This window comes from Asterias amurensis, chromosome 21 (genome assembly GCF_032118995.1).
Source record: "Asterias amurensis chromosome 21, ASM3211899v1".
Taxonomy (NCBI): Eukaryota; Metazoa; Echinodermata; class Asteroidea; order Forcipulatida; family Asteriidae; genus Asterias; species Asterias amurensis.
The window spans coordinates 10,121,213-10,140,934 of NC_092668.1; the positions used below are offsets into that span (position 1 = coordinate 10,121,213).

A 19,722-nucleotide genomic window follows, 5' to 3' on the forward strand; every position below is an offset into this window, starting at 1 on the left:
GGTTCTACCTCAATGATTAGACCAACTGCATGAATGCTTTTAAACGGGGGAGGGGGTTGTGCTATTGAGGTTTGGCTCTTTTGGAGGAGTATTGAGGAGAGAGTTTCCTTCTTCCATGGTGCCACCAACAAGAAAAACATCATAAAGGTGACAAGCATTGTGCGCAAGATGCTTGTTAACCCGATATTGATGACAAATTTAAGTTATTTAGCAATTCTCGGTAAAAGAACTTGCACAATGGCAGAACAAACCCACTGATATTTCGTAATACAAAAGTAAGCATTTTTTTTTATCCAGACTCTTTTTCGTGACCGTGCAATGCATATGATGCAAGGGAGCAGTCTAATTACGCTGGTGTGCTTACGACTGTATGGGAATCCACATATACCGAGTACCAGTCTCGTATGAAAAATGACATCATCGTCGACTTTTACTAACTCGTCATATATTTTCTGGCATTTGAAGTCTGTGTCTGTGTGTGTAGAACAGTGCCAGTAAGCGGCTATTTGAAGAACAGTAACCACTGTCTACATGTTATTTTTGCGGTAAACAACGGATTTCTGTGCTTTTATGTGAGTATTAAAACTATTACTAAGGCATTAACCGTGTTAACAGCATACAGGCTTTAGTTTTGAAATTGTGTTTGTTGTGAAAAGATTGGTGTTTATTGAAAGTGTGAATTGATGTGAACATGATGATCAACATTTGCTTGGAGTTATCGTCTACTCGACGACGTCAATCAATCAAAAAAACAAGTGGTCGTGTCATGATGATCATGATGATTATAATCATTCACCAACCAAATACATCTTCTTTTATTACTCATCATGCAAGCCGAGTGTGGCCCTGTATTTTCTATAGTTACTCCGCAATTTCGAAAAAGTTAGGCAAATTGGCTGAGTGATACATGTATGACACTTGACAGTTTGTTTTATATTAATTAATATTGGATAACTTTCCGTATAGCGCCACCACTTTTTCACTCATTTTTACAAAAAGGGATATATCAATCAGATAAATAAGTTCCTATATTATTTTATATCGAATGAAAAAGTGGTGGCGCCATACGGAAACTTTTTCTTAATATTGGTCAGCATGGTTAGATCAAGGTTTATTGTGAATTGCAAAATATCAAAAAAGGACGCTGTTGAACCCACACAAAGGTATAGGCGTTGCGTGCACACATCGTAGAAACTGCATGGAAAAAAACCTTATGGAGGTAGAAATATGGAAATAGATGAGCGCCTACATGTTGCTCTATCTTTTTCTACCTCCATGTTCTATGCTGAGACCGTGATATGACTTTCAAATCTGAAAGGCTGCGTCCATGACAGGCATGATGGATCAGATGATCAAGGTAGGCAGTTTCATCAAGTTGATTTCACGTGAACCAAAACACACACACACACAGCCCCGAAAAAAAGAACGAAATGTATTAAATCATAACTCACATTTTGTACAACTCACAACTATGAGACTTGACAGCAGGCAGGAGCATTCTCTCCTCGTGCTTACATTTCAAAAAGTTTTGAAATCGGATGAATAGTTTCGGAGATATTGTAAAAAATAGAGAGCAACGACAGAAACCGGATGCTTAGCCTCGCGTGTAGCGCCCATTCGTTTGTGCATGACGTCACCTTTGAACCCGTGGACAACGGATTTCGGAAATCTTCGGAAAGAGCCGAAGAAGCCCGAAGACGGTTTTTGCGATGAGGGAGCACATGTTTACTAGTGCTGGGCGAATAGTGAATTTTTGTTATTCGGATACCGCTGGCCAACTATCCGAAATTAACCGGATATTCGAATAGTTTTTTTTGCCGCTAGAGGGCGCTATTTAAAAAAAAAAAAAAAAAAAAAAAATTAAAAATATTTTTTTTTTGCCGCTAGAGGGCGCTGTTCGTTTGTGAATGAGATCTTATGGGCGGATTGATATTAGTTTTAGACAGTGTCACTCGGTTCATTCATAAAAATGACCGGATCTAATTTAAAGATGGCGATTTGCTTTTTCTTTTGATCGTGATTGACTCTACGTGAAGGAAAACTTTTGTAATCTTTGAACAATTACGTCAGAAATGTCATTGTTTTAACTCTTCACGGAGGTGAGCATAGTTAAATACTTAATATATGCTGTTTTATGCTGTCTTAATAGAAGTTTCATAAGGATTCAGACAAAATATTCATATCAGTTGTCGCCCGACGTCCGCGGATATTCGGATATTAAAGAATATCCGGTTACTCGGTTGTAATTACAGAATTATCCGGTTTGTAAATAGGTATTCGCGCCCTATGCGGATATCCGGTTAAGAAAAAAAAGGCATTCGCGGTTACGGATAGGAAAACCTATTCGCCATTAACCGGATATTCGAATAATTCGCCCAGGCCTAATGTTTACACAAAATGAGATAATGATTACATCATCATGTAGCCGATAAAATTCTGCACATGGTACATCTAGTCGCATAGCTTTTACCATGAAAACCTATTTTTGTCGTCGTTTTTCTGTTTTTTGAATCAAGATTTCTTCCAGAGATAATTATCAAAATTGAATGCGACTCTGTCAGTGCTAATTCCCATACTTTTAAGATTAACTTGTAAAAATTTGGTGTAATTTAATTATATATTCTTCTCCCTCCGAGAGGTTTTGTTCAACCATTTCTTGCAAAGTTGTCCTAAATACGCACGTGTACATGTATGTCGCACAGTCTGCAAACCTCCCCATTGGTAGAGGGCGCTCGTCATATAGGGCGCCCTCTTTTGCCATAGGCTGTGCGTTAAACTTGACCGTGGCCGATATGAAGAAAAACATAACAAATTGAACTTGAACACAGGTACGTTTTTTGCACGATCCACGCTCATTAAAAACGTAATTTTTATTTTTACTCCTTATAATACACCTTAACAGACCACATCTTGTCAGAGAAAAAAATCACCTGCATTTAATTTCACTGAAACTGCCTAATCAAGGAACTCATCATCATGACTGGATCTGACAAGTTAGTTTGGTTGTCTTTTGTTTTTCAACTACGTAACACCAGTGTGTATTATAAAAAATAACAAACCTGTGAAAATTTAGGCTCAATCGGTCATCGGAGTCGGGAGAAAATAACGGGGAAAACCCTACCTTGTTTCCGCACATTTCGCCGTCATAACTTTTGGCTTTGAAGTTTTGCTTGGCTTTGCTTGCGGGGTATAGGCCTTTACATGCACCAGAAGTAATTAATGGAAACAATTTGGAGCAGACAGTTCTTTTTTAGCACAGACAGTTGCTGTTTCCATTTACAGCACCCACAGCAATCTTGATTTCAAAATTGTATGCATCTTGGGTTAATTTAATCAAAATACTCTTTCAGGATGTGAAATCATCCGAGACCAAGTGAGGCCAGGAATTTTCAGTGGGCTAATACGTATCAATGAGAAGGATCTACATAATTTGCATACAACTGTATTTTAAGGACATTCAAGAGCCTTGACATGAATGATCAATGTCAAAATACTTAAATATACGCAAATAGTTTGTACACTGATAAGATGAGTTGTCGTATCCCAACAACTCACACTTAGTGCCACTGGTTTTTCTAATTACTACTTGTATTGCTAAGCTTTTCGATTGACATTTTTTTTTTACTCTAATGAAAGTTATGGCATAAACCACTGAAGGAAAGTAACAAGCTACACGTAATATTTAAAGTCAATTTTGTATGATCAACTAGGCAAAGCATGGGGCAGTGCATCTGTAAGGAATGCAGATTATTATGTTCGTCTAGACAAATTAATATCCCTCGCATGGCTTTTGTGAGCATCAGGAATTGGGGACCTTAGAGGAGAAATTTACAATCAAAGTCCATACCTTTCTTAAGGGATTTCATGTGTCATTGTCTGTTAAAACACTGTATTTTAAGTTTTATTTTAAGTTTGTTTTTTAAATGCTTTGTTTTTTAAATGCTTTGTTTTTTAAATGAGATGGGCCCTTGACCTATTTTAAATGCTTTGTTTGTTAAATGCTTTGTTTTTTAAATGAGATGGGCCCTTGACCTATCAGACTTAAAAGTTGAAATTCTTGAAACAGTTTTAATCAAACCTCAAATACTGCTATCAGTTCGTCATATTTGTTATTGTTGTGTTATGTTTGTTCTTTGATTGGGAGATAACCGACTTTAAATCCTGTCCGGTATGGGCATTGTTTAAGCCATGAAGTTATTATCCTCTTCATGGAATTTGCAAAAGATTGTGTTGCGTTCAATTTTGTTGAGTTAATTCTGTCAGTTTTTGTGGAATCATTTGCTCTTGAAGTGTCATCTTTATGTGGTATTTGGACACTGCCTTTGAATATTCATCTCTAAATCACAATTTGACCGTTTTAAGCACAACTTTCAAGTTGGTCTTGAAGGTGCTCTTTCATTCATCTTAGTTTGTCTTTGTATACATTTTGAAGACACAAGATCGCATTACTTGTACATTTTATGTTCCAAACAAAGTACTGACTCAACACTAAAATCACTGGCCTCTTGTCTGGTCCAGTGTTAATTTGGATCCCTGATTTGCCAGTCAAAAGTCATGCAATCTGTTACCCTACATTTTGCTTAGAGCGAGAAATTCTAAAACCAATATTTTGTACCGCAAGGAGATAAATTTGGCCTCTGCTGTATAATGACAAGAGCTTTGCATGCGAGATGAATTTCCATTTTTATTTTACCAGCAGAATTTGTGAATTTGGAGCAAGATTTTATTAAACAAATACAAATTTGATGCAAAGGGTTCAAAGACCAATGGGACCCAGAGTATGGCACTGTTTGAAGTACTGCAATCAGAAATCATTGTACATTGAAGGTGCTGGTACAATTTTACACAACATATGACAGCTGCATTCTTCTCACAAAGATCCTTTGCCCACGTATTCCACAGTCAATATGCAAATCAGCTGGCCTGGGGGTCCCTTAATTATGCCCACATCATGCATTATTGACTTAATGTCTGACGTCACAATAGATGTTTACAGTAAACAAGTCCAATGTTCAAGAGGGCTGTGTAAAGACTCATTGGTTACTCTAAATCTCAGGAACTCGGCTGTCACTGCTCAAGGGAATACTTTGACATGAACTACGTGTTTGTAAGAATCATTTGGAATAGATCTCATTAACATCTCATCAAATTAGTAGGGCAGATTGATAAAGGAAGGAAGTAGAGCACAGTAATAACAAACAGCCTGGCCGAACAAAGCTCATGTTGGTTTAAGCAAAGGTAAGTGTCATGTCAATTCATCAGTTTTTCATTTGGATAAATCATGGAGGTAGGATAAATCAGGCAGGTAGGGTTGGTAACTCATTGATGGTTTTTTTTTTCTATATGAGCGTATTTTAATTTTGTTTGATTAATTGTTTACCCAACTCATAACATACATGTTTACCGGCTTAGTGTAAAATTCCTGATGCATTGGTTGAACAAAATTATGATCCTTTGATAGGCTGAAACTCCATAGTCGGATCTTTGTTATAATGTTTTCATATTTTGTTCATACTAAAGCTACTCCTCGCATACAATGAAACAAAACAAAAAACTTGCTGTAGGAACAGTAGGTTTGTATTTTGTACAAATTTCTAAATGCACTGTATGATTTTTGTGCGGAGCAATTACAGGCAGTAGGCAGCAAATTTCGGACTTTCAGTTTTACTCTCAGTTGAAAAACGTGACATGCAGTCATACGCTATGCTTGAGTAACTTCAACAACAGGAACAATAATGCAAAGAATGCTTTTCTTTTTTTAGACGTACAGTTCTTCATGATGCATGTAGTAATAAAGCAAAACCTGTCAGGCAGTCATGGGACGACAATCAGAAAAGTCATTGGGTTTTTCCCCTGAAATTGTAGGTGGGTGAAAAGAAATAACTGAAAATCAAATTTCAGCTTTTATTAAAAAAAAACGCAACATATTAACAAGCGAAAATGACAAGAAAAAAATACCCAGTTTAACCTAAAATATCTGGTTCATGTGCAGTGTACATGGTGTACAGAAAATATTATGAAGCTATTCAATATTAAAAGTTTGGTATGATTGGTTGGGTCAAAACTATTTTGAGAAGAAAAAAAATCCCCTGAAATCCCTTATCAGAATAAAATTGTCACATGCGGATATGGCAAATGACAAACACAATTTTCACGTATACAATGTAATGTTAATACATTATATTCTGACTGTTACTTTGCATGACAAAGAAAAGTCTGCCACTACAATGTAATGATCATTGTATGACAGTTGACTTCTGGTGTAAACAACTATTGTTTAGTGTTTGACTCATGATTGGATGACAATTGCTAATAATTTGAAAGCTTGTTCTTTAAATCAAAAAGGGAATTTCCTGAAAAGTATTTCTGTGTAAAACCTGCCTTTCTATTAAGCATGTTAATTAAGGAAGCACAAGTACCATGTACTTAGTTTTATGGTGTGTAACCTGATAGGCGTGATACTTTATTCTTGCAATGGCAAGGCAGTTTCTCATTGATAAAGGGCACCGAGCGATGACAAGAGGGATTACATGTTTACACAAGTCACCTGCTGATCCAATGCTAAATGTAGATCTATCAGTTTTACTTTTATTGTCTATTTCCTTAGAGCATTATCTGGCTCATTTTGTCCTGGTTGACTTGCATGGTCATCCCAACTTAAAAACTGTCCCAACTAAAGTTGGGACCGGTCGGGATGGTCAAGCTAGTGTTTGTCATGTATGTGATTGCCTAAATGATTGATAGTGATCGAAGGTGATTGTGATCTATGTAGATGACCACAGCAATAAGTGGGCCTCTTAAATTTATCGAGTTTGATACTTTTAGGCTTTTCTCAGCTCTCAATCAGGCTCACGCATGATACACAATAGGGAGGTTAAGCAGCACATTACCCGAGCAATATGTGAACGTGAACGTCAGAAAATTATGTCGTTTCTAGGTGATGTCACAATTTTGGGCTTATTGTATGCTCATGTGTGGCATCTAAATGTACGTACATGTACCTGACGTGAAAGTGGTAACTTCACGTGTGCTTAAAATGTAAGATTTACAACACAATTTTCTCACGATCACATTCACATTTTTTGCTCGCGTAACATGCAGCGAAACCTACCTAATACATGTAGTTCTAACATGGCAAAACTTGAGAAGAATCAGTCCAATGGTCCAATGCAGTGTATAACAGCCACTGGTTCCCTGCATGTTTGGTGACTGATCGATCTCTGGATACCAGCTATACAGTTTGCGCATCCCATTGGTTACATCCATCTCAAGTTGGGGACTGGTCCCAACTGTAGTTGGTACATGTACAATTTTAAAGTTAGACAAAACATTGGCCAATAGGCAGTAACTTAATAGGCAGGGTGTCCATCAGGCAATTGCTTCAATTTCTGCTCTTAAGTCTCAGGCTAAATGTGATGTTCCTGAAGGAATTTATTTTGTCAAAATTCAATACATAACTATGTGCTTAAAATCACAGCAATCTTGGATCCTTTTTTTTATATTCTTTTCTGCAAAAGTGTAACTAGCAGTACCATATAATTTAGGTTAGTTGTGTTCTAAAACGCTGCCTGTTTAATTGCGTAAAATTCATAGTAGGATGAAACTGAATACTCTCTTCCAAAATCCAATGATGTACATTGTGTTAATGTATTGTAAGCTTCATTTTACATAATATGTAGAGCGCAAGACATTATCATAATTGAACAAAACAAATAAAATTTATTCAAAATATTTCACTTTCATATTGTTTGCACAGATCGCTCCCCTAATGTAGGTCCATCAGTTTCGCTTTTATTGTCTTTTTCCTGCTGCATTGTCTAGTTCATATTTGTAGCGTAGGTAACGCAATTTCAATGGAACATTTGTATAGTGTTCGATAGTGTATCATTGGCATTTGCACTTAAAGTACAAAAATACATATGCCAGACTACCTTGCTCCATGGAAAGATGTTTAGTTCATTTTCATCATTTACACAATATACACATTTAATGTTAAAGTTATCAAGTGTAACAATAATTCCACTTATAAGGAATGTTATCAACAAATGAAACTTGCACTACAATTACTTTTAACGGAAAGTGATTGCATGGAATTTTTTTACAAAATGCTATAAAATAAATGCCGTCCATGTAGGCTTACAGGTTTTTGTCAGGTCTGACTTTATCAAACGTTTTCTTTCTTTGATTATTATTATACTCGTACCATTAATCAATTTCTCATGTAGTCAAATAGGAAACATTCATTTATTTTGAAAATGATGAATCACTTTGGGAAAAATTTCAGTTAAAAATGTGTGATAATTTGTTTCAGTGGGCGTGTGGGTACAGTGATTTTAAAGCGAGACCTTCAATAGGATTTCAATCATGCCTTCTGAATAGTGCTGTCGACTGCCTTGTTTGAAAATGACCTCTTGTGGCTTTTCCTCTTGTTGGTTTACTGTATTGTGCATCACCCATATTGTGTTGTTTTTCCTTTGAATATTTGTCATTGTACAGTGTACACAAAGACCCAAGGAGGCTATATGGTAGAAGCATTGGACCCCATTGCCTGCCTCTGGGTCCCTGGTGCCTCTTGAATGGTTCCAATTGAAGTGTACAATACTCCAAGAATGGCTTCAGCCTGTGGTGCATGGTTTGTTACAGTACACTATCACAAGCGACAGAGAAATATCAAATTATTCTGAGTTATGTTGAATGTACTTGACAGGTTGACACTATGGCATACAATAGTAGGTCTCTGCTGAAAAAGGCTGGATGATTGATTTCTGGGAAATCTAATATTATTCCATTGATTTTCAAGCACAGTAGGATAAAAGATTATCACAAGTATGTATAACTGTATAGATATGTTTATTGCAAACAGATTTGTAACTTCCTTTGAGTCCAATATCAAGTCATTCAACATTATTTTAATATCAAGTCAAAATTGTCCTGTTTGTTGAGTCGGGTCTGTCTGTTGGGTTAATCAAGTAGTAGTCAAGTCAAGTGAAGACTGTCTGTTGGTTGAGTCAAGTCAAGTGAAGACTGTCTGTTGGTTGAGTCAATCAAGTAAAGACTGTCTGTTGGTTGAGTCAAGTCAAGTCTGCCCTGTTGGTCGAGTTGAGTCCGTTCAAATGCCACATTAATGTTGGCTACGGTAATAATAAATAATTCACGAAATCTCAACTGATATTTTAAGCCATTATTTTGTGGCACTGACAGATGGTTGCGCAGCCTCCTTACAATCTCACAGTGATTCTTTTTTTTTGCTGACTTTACCTGCAGTTGTTCCAGTGTTGTATAATGGGCTGGATGAGAGGCAGGCACACGCCTATTTGCTTTTTCTCTATATATTGTTTATAACTTTCTTTCTGAACTTTTTGTTTGTCATTGCAGTTTTTGTCTGTACCCATCATTGTATCAGTCCGTAAAGTTGTCTTAGTTGACCGGTACAACACAGCGTGAACAATCACTCAAGGAGCTGAACGATCATAGTGTCTGAAAAGAGTGGAAGACTTTTTTTTTATTGAAGCATCACTTCATGACATCTGGAAACATGGGCCAGAGGAGATCTAGGGGAGAGCTGGTTGCTTTGTGCTGGTGCTTTCTGTTTGCAACAAGTAAGTGTAATTCAGTCTATAGGGTTATAGAAATAACATTGAAAGAGTTTTGGAAAACTGGGGATTAAGTTGCAAAGCATTTTTGGTTTTGCAACAGGAGGCTTGTTTAGTAGTTGAAATGGTTTCCATGTCAGGGAAGAAAATTTCATTTTAGAAGTGCATCGGCGTAACAGAGTGCATCTTAAATAGGAAGTTCATTTCTGTTGTAGTTAATTATAAAACCCAATGTATTTGTTTTTAAAGCAATGATGCCTAGACACTCAGAACTATTCTTTTTTTGTAATTTTATTGCAGTTGCTTCTGTTGGAGCAGGCGATGGTGATGCGACATCAACATCTACAACCACAACAGTAGCACCTGAGCAGATGAAAACTACAGTGTCAGGAGCTGGACCATCATTAGTAGCAACACCGCTAGCTACAATATCACTAACAACAGCAGCACCTACAACAGGGCCTGTAACAACAGGACCCACAGTAGCACCTACAACAGGACCTACTACAGGACCTACAGCAGCACCCACAACAGGACCTACTACAGGACCTACAGCAGCACCCGCAAAAGGACCTACTGCAGGACCTGCAGCAGCATCCGCAACAGGACCTACTTTAGAACCTACAGCAGCACCCGCAGCAGGTCCTACAACAGCACCTACAACAGGACCTACAAAAGGACTTACAGCAGCACCTACAGCGGGACCTACAGCGGGACCTACAGCGGGACCTACAGCGGGACCTACAGCGGGACCTACAGCAGCACCCACATCGGAACCTTCAGCGGGACCTACAGCAGGACCTACAGCAGCACCTGCAACAGATCCTACAAAAGGACTTACAGCAGCACCTACTGCAGGTCCTACAACAGGAACTACAGCAGCACCCACAGCGGAACCTACAGCGGGACCTACAGCGGGACCTACAGCAGCACCCACAGCGGAACCTACAGCGGGACCTACAGCAGGACCTACAGCAGCACCCACAGCGGGACCTACAGCGGGACCTACCGCGGGACCTACAGCGAGACCTACAGCGGGACCTACAGCGGGACCTACAGCGGGACCTACAGTGGGACCTACAGCGGGACCTACAGCGGGACCTACAGCGAGACCTACAGCGAGACCTACAGCGAGACCTACAGCGAGACCTACAGCGAGACCTACAGCGAGACATACAGCGGAACCAACAGCGAGACCTACAGCGGGATCTACAGCGGGACCTACAACAAAAGCACCAGAGAGTCCAGGTACAACAAAGGAGCCTTCTACGTCAACCCCAGGAAAGCAAACAACAAAAGATACTGATAAGGAACCCGACAAGAATGCTGTCGGCGGCGGTTCCACAGGAGTCATTGCAGCAGTTATTGTGTCTGTTGTTGTTGTTCTTGGTCTCATCGGAGCTTTCTTTGTTTACAGACAGTAAGTAACAGTCAAGCTCCTTTATCAATTGGGCAGTTGGCTAGGAACTGGCTCCTCACAAAGCCCTGACAAAGTATGCATTCCATTGTTCAAACTGCATTTGAAAAATAGCATTTAACCAATTGTTGTTCAAGAATTGATGTTTTATGTACATAAGTCATACCTGGAAAGGTGGGAGTGAGTTGGGTAAGGGTAGTTGATGTGTTTTGTTCTTGTTAGGAGCACATTTTACACACAGTGGATCCTTTGTAGTGACATTCCATGCGTCGCCTGTTTGCCTTTGGTCTGCCCTGTCGGGAGTCATATTGCATGTATGAATATGGTGCGCATAAAATTGTCCATGTTGGCTGAAATGTGCACTAAACTTGGGCGATATCGATTTATTTTATTCACGATATATTGCCGAAAATATATCGCGATATTCGATATAATCGCGATTAATTAAATTTGACATCATCAGTCTTCAAACTCAAAGTGAAAGTTGTAGGAGAGACAGTCATAGCATAAGAGAGGTGTTCTAATGACCTATTCTTCTGGTTTTACTCCAAACCTATGGGGTGCAAGATGTCTCAGCTAGCAAATACGTTACGATATTTAATCGATAATCGCGATATATCGCGATTATCGCGATATAATCGCGATATATCGATATTTCGATTAAAACCAAATCCATCCGATATCGAAATCGTTTCCAAATTAATATCGCGATATTGCGATATTCGATAATATCGTGATATCGCCCAAGCTTATTGTGCACTGCTCAGTTACACAGTGGGAATCTGACTTCCAAAGTGGCATAGAAAACATATTTCCTCATTAAATAATATTTTAAGGGAAGCTTTCTACTGTCATTATCGTCAAACTGTGTAAGTTAAATTGAAATCTGTGGACATTGTGTTTTGTTTTATGAAAGGTACCCAGACCCTTTAAATGATAAATAAAACAAATCAAATTGGCTCTTTGCGAATCAAGAAAACTAATTCATAGTATTTTTGTTTTCTCTTGTGTCTTCAGACGAAAGTTGAGGAATAACTACGGCCGTTTGAATGAGGATACAGAAGAGAGTGGATGGTCGGCCTTCTCCAAGAATCCTATCTACAGAGGAGACAGGGTAAGCTTTGTCAAACCTGCATGGATGTGAATTCTCTGTTTTTAACCAGAAATCTGTTTTTCTGACCCCCCCCACTATTTTGTTTAACTAAGATCAAGTCAAAAAACAACCCCATGAAGATGAAACCATATAGAATGCTCCTGATTACAGAGTAGGTCTAAAAAAAGAGATTAATGTTTGTGAAATAAGCAGGGTTCGCACTCACAAGCTTTTAGCCTATGACAGCCCTAGCCAGTAAATTTTCTCAACGGGACAATGGGATAAACAATAAATCAATCAAAATGTATAAAGTGCCTGAATCAAAAGGCGCTGAGGCTCAGAAGGAATTTATAATGAAATAACAGTAGGCAGCCTAAAACAAGTGGGCTGTCAGGAGTGTCTTAAATGTGTTGAAGCACATAGTATATTTCGATATTTGGAGATAAAATACAGGATTCGAACTGTCACTTGTCTGCCTTTTGGTATGATCTAGAATAGCAGGGGCTGTGAGTTCGAATCCCACTTAAAGTACATGTAGTATGCCTGTGGATTTGATAGCACTGAGTATACTATGCCCTACTGCGACACAAATCAGTGTAAGGGTAAAAAAAAACGAAAGTATTTTTTTATAGGTCTAAGGTCTGTGTACCTGCAGCAAACTATGCACTTTGCACATAGCAGCCTGTGTACTATATCCGTAGCACCCCGTGTACTATACCATAGCAACTAATGTACTAACCCATAGCAACCAATGTAGATGTACTTTACACATAGCAACAGCAGCTGCTTGGTACACTGTACTTTGATGTCTAGGCACAATTAATTAAGTGGTGTCATAAACCAAATATTGACTACTTTTACTTGTGCTATCATATGGTTTGAATGACTTCCTCGGTGATCCCCGGATTACCTCGGGAGTCTTTGTTTTAACCTTAGCAATATTTATTGTCATGCATCACTGAGCTCCATTTCCCGCCTCTATTTCCCACCTTCGTGCATCACCAAGCTAATCTGCATCCACACCACTTAATGCAGCATCAGAGTCCAGCTTTCTCTAGAACCTCGAGTTGAAACCAACGGTTCCTTTTGAGAACCACCCCAACTCATTTAGAGATAGTCATTTCATTGTGTTACTGCAAACCTTTCCATATCGTATTTCCACCATGCAAAGCTTTCAAATCCTACAGTCAATATTTGCTGTATATTTCGTAAACTCCAAAGCTACTGTTTTCATAACTTTTTCCTCTGATTATATTTCAGGACTACTCACCACTGTGAAAGACTCACATGAACTATTGAGGTAGACAAGAAGCTTTTAGAGTTGTAGCAACTGGAAACCATCAGAAGTGTCAAAACGTCGGGACAGAAAATCATCCAGCAAATCTCGGCATCACATATTTCTTGGGAAAAAAAGTGTTTTGTGACCTGGAAGTTGGTTTTGTCCTGTCTTTAAAAAGAATGCAATACAGTGCCTTGTGGGTAGACAGTGAGAGGCCAAATTAGAAATTTTACGATTTACTAAAAATTACCTTGTTTATCCCCATTTTGTTAATTTTGTTTCTGCCTTTCAATTCTGCAGTTCAATGAGCACTCTGTTTTACTCCAATTTTGTTTCCTAATTCTGTTTGGGATGCACACTTAACGCTTTTTTCTCGGCAGGTTTTAGCCCACTTCTCTCAGGGGGTGTCACAACTATTGCCAAATGTTATTGCTAATACAAAGACAATTTTGACGTAGACCATTTTTCAGTGTTTGTTTTTGCACATCATCAAAATCAGTGTTCAATCCCTGTGATCAGCTGGCCAAATGGCACTTAAAATACCTGAAGACCAGTCATAAATCTGTACCACTGGAGCTACTGGCTAGAGTCCCATTTACAAATCACATGCTAATGACAATTCAAAAGAAAACATTACAATATGGACCAGGGTAAAGCTGGTGAACGAGTGAAGTGACAAGCTAACAAGGTCTTGCTGGCGTGTCACTGAACAAGTTAAGGGAAAACGCTGAAAATTGTTTGTCTTTTCTGGGGGGGGGGTATGACTTTGGCTTGAAGTTTCTTTTATTTTTATGATGGTTGGGGTAACACTCCGTAGGAGTATTTCGACAACTCCAGACTTGTAGAATTTAATATTGCATTTTGTTTTTCTTTTATTGACTGTATTGATAAATACAGAAACCAATCTTTGTAAAGACCAAGATACATGTAGATGGCTCAGTTCATGCACATGTATTTTGCTCGTCATTCTATTTTTTAAAAAAATGATAAGAGTTTGTATATTTGTACACTTGTACATTGCAAGCATGACAAACATGCACCATACATGTACATGTATACATGTGTACATGTACTAAACAGAACATGTGCAAAGATGTGCATGTACGTACATTTATAAAAAATGTGTTCATTCATTATTAGAACTTTTACACAGAGTTGTAGGGACTTGCTATTGTTGTTCTATTATTCCTTTTTCTAAAGAATCCCCTTGTGGGGACCGAGTTTAATTAAGAAAAACTAGGTGGGGACCTTTGTTCCATTGTGTAAAAGTAACATAGTTCTTTAGAGATTTTGATTATTTTTCCAGTTTTGCTTTTTTTGTCATGCACTTAAGTTCCTTTGCCAGTGTGAGGCATTACAACTTGTAATCTGTGATCTGTTGTTAGATTGTGCATGTTGCTAAACAAAAACTAAGTTCTCAAGAAAATCAGGAGTCTTCATTTGACCATAGGAAGTGTATGCCATCTTTTCGTGTGTTTGAGAGTGCAGCAACCCTTAAGATACCACAGAGACTGGAAGTGTCTTCCTTGTACCAAAATGTCTTTTGTGGCCACAAATGGCTGCAAGATCCACCCATAGAGTTATATTTAAGAACTAGAGGGCGCACTGGCCTCTATATGCGGCCGGTATGTGCGCATACGGCCATTTTGTAAAACAACAAAACAACATCGCAGAGCGTGTGTTTACGCGGCCTGGTGTGTGGCCATTTTCATAAGTTGACAAAACAGCATCGCGTGTAGCGTTATAAACACAAACTCCAACGTGTAGTTCATATTCAACGCACGAACAAAATGGCGCGCTTGCGGTGCCGTCAAGTTTGTGCAAGCAGCATCTAGTTCTTAAATATAACTCTATGCTTCCACCCAAACAAAAAGTTCAAAGTGAAGAGCGTGTCCTGATTTGACATTTTCCACTGTTTTCCATATTAATATAGTATCTATGATTCAAAACAAAACTGATTTTTTTGTTGCAAGTAAAAATTGTGTCATGAACTCAATTAGCCTATATTAGTCAAGTCTGTGCAGATGGTGATGTTTATACAGAAATTAATGGTCTCGATGGGGGTTAAGTTCAACAGTAGATATCTTCTTCTTTTTTTTCCCTTCTTTTTTACAGTTTCTGTTGAGAGTTTAGAAAGATTCACACTAATGTAACTCTGGGTTTTTTTATGGTGAGATTACCACTAAAACGTTGTGCAAAAATGTAGACAGTGTGTAAGTTAGTTGTGCAAGGTGTTTTTCACCATTAACATCATAAAGCAGGGTTCTAAAGATCTTTGGGTTTTGGAGCGTGTAATTTTTATGAAAAGTCTAAAGACATTACTGCAAGGCTTTTGTGTAAATATTTCTTTGAATGCAGGAATGCTATAATTATGGATGGTTTGGGTTGTTTTCCTGGGGTTTTTTTCTGGAAAGAATTCTTTGGGGTTTTTAGTCAAAATGTAGGTCTCATCTTTTTAACAAAAAAAATAAAATACAGAAAAATGAATTGAATGTAGATTTGCTGCAAAAAAATATAATCTATTATTTGTGAAAGTTCCACTAACACAAACTGTTGTGTCTACAATTGTGTCTAAATGGGAGACTTTTTCAGACGCTGGGTGGCAGCAGACTTACCAGGTAAAATCCGTTGTTCTCAGTAATTCGGCATGCTCAGAACTATGTACACAATGGAAATTTACCTGGTAATTCTGCTGCCACCTAGCGTTCCAAAGTCTCCCATTGATTGTCGTCATTACTTAAATGAAGCTATATACCCATGTACATAATTTCAAACTGTCTGCTCCTGGTGGGCCATTTTTTTAAAAGTCTAGTTGAATGTAAAGTTAAGGTGAGGATTTAAACATGTCAGTGTCGCCTTAACAAAGTTGCCAACTCCTCCTGATTCTGAAACCAATGTTTCTCTGTTCCGAATGAACAAATTTGAAAATCTCTCTGATTATGGAAACTTTACCAATAATGTTGAAAGTAATTCTAAAAATCTTTCTGATTGTTTAAATCTCCCTGATTGCAAGATGCAAATGTTGACAGCTCTGCCTTAGGTCCGGCTCATACTTCTTGAGAAAGCAAATGCGGAGCAAATTTTGTTGATGCAACAATTGGTACACACCGTATTTCAAATTGTAATGCAAGAAAGTTTGCTGTGCTTTCACTTTCACGTAAAGTGTTAACCGGGCTTAAAAATTGATACACACTGCATGACACAGTCGCACAGTATGAATCTAACTACCAAAATGGTGCATCAAGATTTTCAGTGAGTGATGAAATAGGTGATAGTTTTGTAGGTGATAGTCCCTAACCAGTATCCAAAACAAGCGAGGAAAATGAAATTGATTGTATTCATAGAGCTGTTGTATACACACAAATTTGCTTAGAAAAACTGTTGCTAAGCAGAAAAACTGTTGCTAAGTAGAAATGGTTCACCAACCAGAATGTATTGCGATGTACACATGTGTGTTGTTTGTGAATGGCCCCATGCAAATAATTGCTTATAAGACCAATTTACTAAGCATTATTCTGTCCATAGCAGCCCTTTGACATTTGGCCGAGACAAACAAAATGTTCAGTAGAGAGCCGCAATATTAATTTTTCCATGTTTTGTATGGAAGCTCTTTTTATACACTTCTGAATTAACAAAAACCGTCAGATCATTGTATTCACTATGTTTATTATTTCTTGCCTTTAGTAGATTTAGAAACACTTTACACTTCAATTCAAGTAATGCTGCGTTGCTGCTTACATATTTATGCAATATTTTGGATGGTGGAGGGGTGGGCTGGCCATTCGTTGAAAGAATTAATGCTGTTTTTTCTCTCTTAGCTTCTATGTGTAATTTTGCTCTGCACGTTTTATTTGTGGTTGCCATTGGTGTAAGTGAACATAACTGTATTGGTTGTTAAGAGTAGTTGTAATGATAAACATTAAAAAGTGTTTGGGTATTTTTAAAATATTCTTGCAAGTTGGTGTCATTTTGAAAATGTAAACAATTTTTAAATTCGGTTGCTGGGTGATGATTCTTTACTTAGCCGTATAGCACAAGTTGATTTTGCAGTGTACAGTCAGCAAGATTATGGCGCGCACAATGTGAACTGGAGTTATTTCAGAACAGAATGATTCAAAAACCTTAGATGGGATGTTTTCAAATTGTGCCCTTAAGAAGGAGAGACTGGTGGTAACTCTATTTTCGCACTCTGCTCTGTGATACTTGCTCATAGACTTGTGTAGTCCTCTGAACATAAAGTGAATGTAGTTAATTTTAGATGCAAAACCTTAAATGTGTTAGCAAATTAAAATGGCATGGTAACAGGCTGGTGTTGCATAAGCCAGTCACTTTGTGCATGACATAACAATATTGCAAACTGTCGTTGGGCATCATGGAACAGTCTGATTCAACCACACAGTTTATGGCTCATAATCACAGGCATGATGTTGTAATGTAAAGGTCTGGTAACCTATCTCATCTAACTTGCTTTTAATACTGATAACTATGGATCAGACGGTGCATGTGAAAGTCGCAGTACACATTTAATGCATGTACTTTGTATAGAATTAACGCTAATAGAGGCTTTATGCTTTAAAAATCATACATGTTTGTACATATTTTTATATTATCGGATGTAAATGTGATGAAGATCATGGTAACCTTTTATTCCATTCCAAAAAACAAGTCATGATTTTTCAGTTAAGTATCCAAGATCTTTTTAGTGCACAATATTTTGCGCATTATTTGTGTATTATTTCAGTTACCTTTTATTTATATTATTAGCGTCGAGAGAGCATTTGTTTGTTACAGTGAAGGAAAGGGCCATCAGAGTTTCTTTAAGAAATAAAAAATGTTTTGATACCAAGAGTTGTTTAGTCCAAAAGGGGACGATAAAGAGTTTTATAAAACTTGATAAGTATGCAAATTTAGTTAGATAATTAACATTGAAAAACCGATGAGGAAATTGTCAATTTTCACAACCATGTTTAATAAGCTGTTGTTTAGAAACGTTTATCAACAATTTTCTGTTAACAATGGAAAATTTATTTGGAAATTTAACTAGTTGTTGCAAACTGCTTACCAACTACAAGGACTTGTGGTTTAAATGCAAACAAAAAGTAAAATGCATGACTGTCACTGGGTCGCAACATCAGGCCATAAACTCTCTTTTTTGCAATGGATTTTACACGGTCTGACTGCTGCCTCCTAATGCTTCAAGGTTTCCCATTGTTACTAGTCTGGTTGTCTATTCTCAATGAACGAATGCTCTCTAAGACCTTTTTAAGTGCTGTATTCATAGCATTGTTTTCAAACCTTTATGTCTACCAGTTATTTAAGTTGTAAAACAATTAACATTGTCCCTTGTTTCTGGGGAAGGTACAACTTTTGTAATTCTTTAAAGTAGTGTTATTTAAAAAACTCTATTTAGTAAAGGTGAGATCATGAATTTAAAAGCAGTGGACACTATTGGTAATTATTCAAAGTAATTAGTATCATAAAACATTACTTGGTGACAAGTAATGGGGAGAGGTTGACAGTATAAAATATTGTTGGAAACAGCTCCCTCTGGAGTGACGTAGTTTTCGCAAAAGAAGTAATTTTCAAAAATTTGATTTTGAGACCTCAGAATGAGATTTTGAGATCTCGAAATTAAGCATCTGAAAGCACACAACTCCGTGTGACAATGGTGTTTTTTCTTCCTTTATTATCTTGTAACTTTATGACCAATTGAGCTAAACCTTTCACAGGTTTGTTATTGTATGCACATGTTGAGATACACCAAGTGAGAAGACTTTTCTTTGACAATTACCAATTGTGTCCAGCGTCTTTAAGTTAATTTGCAAACTTTTCATGTTAAACCAGTTCAAGTCAAGTAATGTGATTCAATCCCATCTCGGCAATTGTGGTTTGGGTTTGTGTTTTGTTTGTTTTTCCTTTGGTTTTCTTTTTAAAAAAATGTTTATGTTTGTTTGATACACAATTTTTCAGATAATTTCAAGTATTTTCCCTGTAGTAAGATTATTATTATCATTTGTAACATCCTATGCCAAATCGGGTGCTTCTAAGGAATAGTCATGTGGTATAAACGTTGAGACAGTTTTCATACAGTTTTCATGTTGTCATCATCAGTTTACCAGACCCATATATCGGTTTTTGAAGGGAGTACCTGGTTTGTACTGGGAAAGTAATTTTTTCCTGTTATTTAACTTATCTTATAAAGTTGGATCTTCAAAGTAGCTTGATATTTATTGTTTCATGTTTCGTGTTTTTTCTGCATTCTTACAAGTATGTTTAAAGACAGTGGACACTATTGGTAAATGTCAAAGACCAGTCTTCTCACTTGGTGTATCTCAACATA

General features: G+C 37.5%; 1 protein-coding gene across 3 annotated transcripts; it reads left to right on the top strand.

Moving 5' to 3' along the window:
• The first annotated feature begins 428 nt into the window (after window positions 1-428).
• Window positions 429-19,722, top strand: LOC139952907 (uncharacterized). 3 transcript variants are annotated; one of them, XM_071952199.1, is made up of 5 exons: window positions 429-572; window positions 9,376-9,599; window positions 9,894-11,013; window positions 12,028-12,124; window positions 13,364-19,722. In XM_071952199.1, exons 2-5 carry the CDS (start codon window positions 9,521-9,523, stop codon window positions 13,379-13,381), a joined length of 1,314 nt encoding a protein of 437 aa, XP_071808300.1. In that variant the 5' UTR covers window positions 429-572; window positions 9,376-9,520; the 3' UTR covers window positions 13,382-19,722. The 3 variants fall into 3 exon arrangements, with proteins under 3 accessions (XP_071808300.1, XP_071808302.1, XP_071808301.1); XM_071952201.1 differs by lacking the exon at window positions 429-572 and adding an exon at window positions 5,100-5,238; XM_071952200.1 differs by lacking the exon at window positions 429-572 and adding an exon at window positions 8,563-8,632.